Genomic DNA, 7,014 nt, shown 5'->3' on the forward strand with positions numbered 1-7,014 from the left:
ATATATTTATATTTTATAAACTAAAAATCATTAAAACTAATATTATTTTATATATATACATATATATTAGTTTAAAAATATTATATATATCAAATCTGAAATTTAATGTGTTATTACTCACTAATTATCTTGAAAATTAAAAATTGTATAAATAATATATTTATGATAGTGATTTAATGTGTTTTTAATATATCTGAAAAACAATAAAATATCTATCTTTAAAAAAGAAGGTAGTATATTATAAGAATTATTGTCCTTAAAATTAGATACATATTATAATGTTTAAGAGAAACGCATGCTGCAGAACAACTGTGGTTCGTCTTAAAAAGCAGTTTGAAAAAGTATGAACGGTGACATGTATAATAAATAGTATAACTGCGGGATACTTCCTCGTCTAAAATAGTGTAACTGCAGAAAACTTTACAAATCATATTCACATATTTCTCCGTCTAAAAAATTGTATTTTCAAATTTCAAAATTGTAGCTAATCATCGGTAGATTTATTTGGAACCGGTTTGGGTTTGGATCATGTCAACCAGACTAGTGGATCTTATATCACTAAAATCTGAAAGCCATAACCGAACCGAAAAGCTAGAACCAAACCGCTACCGAACTGGGAACCGAATCCTAAACCTCTAGAATCAAAGAACGAAAAGAACCAAACCGGAAGAACCTAATTAACTAAATAATACACATTTAAAATAAAAAATTATGAATATTATATAAATAAATATTAATGATTGAATATGTGTTTTGACTTTTTAGCAATTTAAAATAATAAAAACAAAGTTTTCTATGATATTATACCTCTACCTACATTTTTGATTTTGTTAACTAGATAATACACATTTAAAATATGTTTTTGCATATTATATAGATAAATATTAATGGTTGAAGTTTGTTTTTTTGTCTTTTTACACCAAAAATTAATAAAAATAAATATGCATGTTTTATAATGGCCTTGGATTTTTTTTTTTTTTTTTTGAGCTGAATGGCCTTGAATTTTTGCTGTGTGATTAAATTGCAAAGTACAAAAACATAAAATGCATTAATTTTTTAAAAGTTAAGTAAACACAGTAGGTAACAATTATTTGAAATAAGAAAATAATATTATAACATAAAATATATTTTCTTTGAAAACACATGTTATATAATGCAAACCACACCTAAAATCATGCATGTGCGGTACAAGGTGCGTTCCAATATTTAATTACTAGATAAAACAGACACACAATTCTGTGTGAATGGTAACACTGCCCCGCACCGCAATGCTACCCGCCCTCTCCCGCTCTAAACATTCATACCCTAGACTCACCATAACAAAATACAAAGTCGTCTAGGAATTACCAAAAGTAAGAGATTTTTTAAAGATAAAATTATGACAATCAAGTTTAAGATTAAAAGATCAAAACATTACACAACGTTGTTAATAAGAAAGCATAAATAATGTGGCCTTCAAATGTAATTTAAATCTGTGGCATAAATCTTATATATACGTCACATGTTTTAAGGTAGGAGCTGTTTAAAAGGAGACACTCCTAGAACTTCATAGACGTTTTGGCGAAATCTGAATAATGCCATATTACATAAAAGAAATGGAAAATATTCAGTTAATGATATGTAAAGTTACATTCAAATATTTTTTATTAGTAGAAATATTGGGTTTGCGACTTTGAAATGGTGTTTTATAGACTCAACTCTCTTAAAATTAATTTTTATTTTGGTATTTCAAGATATTTAACATTTATTATACACTATAATCATGCCTTAATTTTGTAAGACATTGCATATGAAAAAAAAAATCTAGAACACGTCGAAACTCCTAGTATTTAAATAATATATATATGAATTTCAATATCATACTTTTAAATGAAAACAGCGAGCACATAACATCAGATCATATCTCTCTACTAGTATAAAAGCTTTAAAAATCAAAATAAAATATTCAAAGCAGGATCTAGAAAATCTAAAAATCTCATGAAAGTTAAATATTAGCACCCCAATAAATAAATACTCAGTTATGACATTGAATATTTTGTTGGTTAAAATATTGGTTTATGAATTTACAGTGTTCATACATATGGGTTTTAGTATTTCACAATTTTCTGTTATTAAATATGATAAATAACGTATTTTTAATATTTTGAAACACTCAAACCTTTAATTAACTTTATTTTCTAACATATCAAGGTATTAATTTTTATTATATAATATATGTAAATACTGTACACTTACTTGTAAAATTATATATATAAATAATTCAAAACTATATCCGAGTATCCTAGTCTTTAAATTAAAATACTGAATTTTGAAAATTGAATTAAATATTTGAAATAATTAAAAATCTAGGAAATTTCGAAACCAAAAGTATATGAAGTACTGCCTCATAATAATTTAAAATTTTAAAATGTAAGTAAATATTTATAGAAAATTTACCAAACCTTGTGTCAGTAGCTTAATATCTCAGTTATGTTCTGCTCCTTGTAAATTTTGTCTGCATGCAAATGATAACTTATATGAAAGGGAAATCATTATAATTTCGATCCACATAGAACAAAATCTAAACACAATTAATATTTATGTGTTAATATAATTATATTTTAAAATTTGGACACACATAAACTGAGAAAAATATACATTTTCTTCACCAAATACCATTTTCTTCACCAAATACTCTACAAAAGATATCACTATTTATATTTTTATTACAAAGCAAAAAAATAAGAACAATAAACACACATAAAATATTTATAGGTAAAACAATTATTTTAGATAATAAAAAACTTTATCTGAAATTTTGAAACGGGTCGTTATAAAGTTTGAAACACCCGGCTTTCAATAATCATCTTAGGCAATTTACTATTAAAATATAATTGTATGCTTTTTTTTCCAACTAATTGTATGCTTTAAAATTGTAAACACTAGTTATTAGTATTATGTTAATGATCGAAATTCCGTTGAAAATTTTGATGTGTATCTTACTTAGGTCCAGAAATGCCTAACCCTAGTTATCATATCCTTACTTAAAATGGACGGCAATGTCTCACAAACAAATAAAAAAGTACTTAGAGCCAGAAGCCAGGTCACAAACCAAAGCATTGACCCAAAAGCAGTGCGTACCGGATTTAGTTGTAATAAAACGAATATAAGGACCGGAAACCTGTTAGACCGGTGCACCACTGCCAAAAGAGGACCAACAACAATATAACGTTATACACACTACCGATATAACATATAGTTACAATTTATCTAATTATAAATATTGATCTTCCTCTTAAAATGTGTCTGAAATGTTCCCTCACACGTCTCCCTCCTCTCTCTCTCTCTTCTCCGTTTAACAGTCTCTCGCCGGCGGTAACTTTTTCCGGCGATGAAACTTCTCTTTCTCATTCCTCACCGTGATTTCTAAACCTCCTTCTCTCTCATCTTATCACGTGATCGTGCTGACCAGTCGAAAATCAACAGACTTTATACTGTTTCTTGTCAATCTTTTATAAACCTCTTGTATACTTTTCCGACAGAGACACAAGATGTTGGATCTTAACCTCGACGCTGACTCTCCCGAGTCGACTCAGTACGGTGACTCATACGCAGATCGGAAAACATCAGACGGCTCCGGGAACCGGTCAGAGACGTCGACGTCGTCGGTAATCAATGCTGACGCAGATGAAGATTCTTGCTCGACTCGTGCTTTTACTCTAAACTTCGATATTTTAAAAGTCGGAAGCAGCGGCGGTGGCGGAGGAGGAGATGAAAGCACCGCCGTGACTAAAGAGTTTTTCCCGGTGGCTGGAGACTGTGGGCATCTACGAGGGTCGAGCTCTAGAGGCTGGATAGATCTCTCTTTCGATGGCTCGAGCCAAGGAGAAGCAAACTTAGTGGCTCCGGCGCCGGCGCCGGCTCCGGTGAAAAAGAGTCGGAGAGGACCGAGGTCAAGGAGCTCGCAGTACAGAGGAGTTACCTTCTACCGAAGAACTGGTAGATGGGAGTCACATATATGGTAAAGACAATTAAAACTCCTTGACTTCTTATTTAAAATTTCATTAATTCAACTTTTTATTTTAGTTTCTGAAACTGATTAAAAACTCTATATTGGTTTTTGTTATTTGCAGGGATTGTGGGAAACAAGTCTATTTAGGTAAGAGATTTAAATTTTCATTATTTAGTTCTTGATTTCATTTTTAACAATCTTCTTGATTTTCACGTATAGGTGGCTTTGACACTGCTCATGCCGCGGCTAGGTAAAGTTTTAGATCATTTTTCAGCAATGTTTGTGTCTTTTGATGATTATGATCTTATTTCTTTTTACATATATGTAGAGCTTATGATCGAGCTGCTATCAAATTTAGAGGAGTCGATGCTGATATCAACTTCACTCTCGGCGATTACGAGGAAGATATGAAACAGGTTTGGCTTTATATTATTTGTGTCATCTAGTAAAATCCTTTCTTCTTTCATGGGAAATGTTAATTGAGTGTTTGCCCCTCCTCTCAACAGGTTCAAAACTTGAGCAAGGAAGAGTTTGTGCACATACTCCGTCGACAGAGCACAGGTTTCTCTCGGGGGAGCTCCAAGTATCGAGGAGTAACGTTGCACAAATGTGGGAGATGGGAAGCTAGGATGGGTCAGTTTCTTGGTAAAAAGTGAGCCAACTTTTTTTCTCTTTGATCTGAGCACTTAGAAGTAATGTTAAATGACTAGAAAATGGTGTCTTAGTAATTGAAACCAAAAGTGGTGAGACTTTTCAAATGTTTTGGGGATTTTTAAGATGGGTTGAATTGCAGGTATGTTTACCTTGGGCTGTTCGACAGCGAAGTAGAAGCTGCAAGGTCATATTAAAACAATGATCATGAATCTTTTACTTGTTTTGCCAGAAAAAATAAAACTTTCTATTCCTGAAGTTTTGTACCTCTTTAAGAAGAACTTCACTAGAGCTTTTTTTTTTTTTTTAACTCTTTCTGAACACTTTTGTTCTTGAAAACAGGGCTTATGACAAGGCTGCGATAAGCTCTAATGGTAGGGAAGCAGTTACCAACTTCGAGCTTAGTTCATACCAGAATGAGACTAACTCTGAGACCAATAACCAAGGTAACGTACATAATCTAGTGTAATACTTTTATCATCAGTCTATAAACACACAGCTTATGATTGTTGTTTTATTTATTTATGAAGGTGGTCATGACAAGCTTGATCTCAGCTTGGGAATGTCTCTTTCCCCCGGGAATGCGTCAAAGCAAAACGGAAGGCTCTTTCATTACCCTTCTAATACTTATGAAACTCAGCGTGGAGTTAGTTTAACGGTAATTTCTCAACACCAATCTCTGAAAAATTCTTGAAAACGTTTATTTATTGTCTTACAACGCTTGCAGATAGGTAATGAGTTCATGGGAAAGCCGGTGAATGCACCTCTTCCTTATGGTTCCTCGGACCACCGCGCTTACTGGAACGGTTATAACAATCCCGTCGAGGTAAAAAAAAATATAATCTGAAATGTAACCAGACAAAACTATGTAAAAACCGTACAATGAGATAATTGTTTGTTTGTTTGCTTGTTTGTTATGTTTTGGTTTACAGGGAAGGGCAACAGAGAAGAGAAGTGAAGCTGAAGGAGGAGGGATGGTGAGTAACTGGGGATGGCAAGGACCAGGCCAAACCAGCGCCATGAGACCGCAACCACCAGGCGCACAACCGCAGTTGTTCTCAGTTGCAGCAGCATCATCAGGATTCTCTAATTTCCGGCAACAACCTCCCAATGACAATGCCTCTGCCTCCTCTCTTGGTTACTTTTATCCACAACCTTAATTTACGGAGGAGGCTTTAAAACAATGTGTGTTATGGTATTTGGATTCTTTATAAAATGGGATATGCTTTTCTTTATCGTCAATGTGAAAAATGTTCTTCCGTGTATCTTGAGTAAAGGTAAGACTCTTGGAAACTGGAAGGCAAAAGTTTTGTAAATAACATAAAAAGTTAAACTATTGTCGGTATATTTACATATATATGATATATCATTAATACAAATTATATAATTAACATAATATATATTGCATCGTTGACATTATAAAATGTTTTTTTTGTTGAAACAGTAGGCCTGAACATTAGAATATAAATCGATTCTACCTAAATAAAAATCGATTAAAATTAAATTAAAAATAAAAACAAAACCAATTTAACTAATTCAAATTATTTAAAAGCTATTAGTTAAATTAAATCAGATGGATAAATTAAATTGAATCAATTAAATCGAATCGGTTTTCTCTTCGAAATAAATCAGTTTACTAATATTGAACTTTCGGATTCCAACCTTTGAACCCATATATCCCAATCCACATTTTGACAAATAAAATAACCATACATCCAATCCACATTTTTGAAAATAAATTATGATTATGATGTTAATTACATAATACATATTATCATACTAACTATATAGTTATTGTAATTAGAAACAATAATTTTTAAGTAAAAATGTGTAGCCATGATGTTTATTATTGGTGTAACAGATTTCTCCAATAAAATAAACCGAGAATTGGATTTTTGTCGTTACGTGATTTGGTTATTTGATATATCTAATAGCAATAATTGAAAAGAACAACAGTAAAGAGAGAGATAGTGATAGGATGTGACAACTTTGGCTGCCTCTTCGGAACCCCAAAGGATTCGTGGAGAAAACATTAGCTTTCCATTTGTATACATATATTCGGATATGACCAAAATATATACTTATATTCTAAAATCACGTGTCAATTATAGTAACTTAGCTATCTATATACGATTGAGAGTTGTCATAAATAACGTAGTACCTAACCATATACTAGTACTAGGCCTGGGACGGATCGGATATCCGGGTAATTTTAAGGTATCCGGATCCGGATCCTTATCCGGCGGATCCATAATTTTATTATCCTTATCCGGATCCGGGGTTCTCGGATATCCGGGTGTCGGATATCCTTCTAAAAATTGTAATATCCGGCGGATATCCGGATCCGGATTTGGATCCTTAAAATAAATAAA

General features: G+C 32.1%; 1 protein-coding gene across 2 annotated transcripts; it reads left to right on the forward strand.

Annotated features, from left to right (window-relative positions):
- The first annotated feature begins 3,263 nt into the window (after positions 1-3,263).
- Positions 3,264-5,997, forward strand: LOC106336836 (ethylene-responsive transcription factor RAP2-7). Of its 2 annotated transcripts, XM_013775778.1 has the most exons (10): positions 3,264-4,000; positions 4,113-4,138; positions 4,211-4,241; positions 4,320-4,407; positions 4,498-4,643; positions 4,785-4,829; positions 4,985-5,088; positions 5,173-5,300; positions 5,370-5,468; positions 5,575-5,997. In XM_013775778.1, the coding sequence occupies exons 1-10, from the start codon at positions 3,531-3,533 to the stop codon at positions 5,800-5,802; spliced, it is 1,365 nt and encodes a 454-aa protein (XP_013631232.1). In that variant the 5' UTR covers positions 3,264-3,530; the 3' UTR covers positions 5,803-5,997. The 2 variants fall into 2 exon arrangements, with proteins under 2 accessions (XP_013631232.1, XP_013631233.1); XM_013775779.1 differs by lacking the exon at positions 4,785-4,829.
- The last annotated feature ends 1,017 nt before the right edge of the window (positions 5,998-7,014 follow it).

The sequence above is a fragment of the Brassica oleracea genome, chromosome C4, assembly GCF_000695525.1.
Source record: "Brassica oleracea var. oleracea cultivar TO1000 chromosome C4, BOL, whole genome shotgun sequence".
NCBI classification, from domain to species: Eukaryota; Viridiplantae; Streptophyta; class Magnoliopsida; order Brassicales; family Brassicaceae; genus Brassica; species Brassica oleracea.

Coding starts and splice junctions, on each gene's coding strand:
- LOC106336836 (XM_013775778.1), top strand. CDS start 3,531: ATGTTGGATCTTAACCTCGACGCTGACTCTCCCGAGTCGACTCAGTAC. Junction 4,001..4,112: donor AGATGGGAGTCACATATATG/GTAAAGACAATT, acceptor TGTTATTTGCAG/GGATTGTGGGAAACAAGTCT. Junction 5,469..5,574: donor GTTATAACAATCCCGTCGAG/GTAAAAAAAAAT, acceptor TTTGGTTTACAG/GGAAGGGCAACAGAGAAGAG.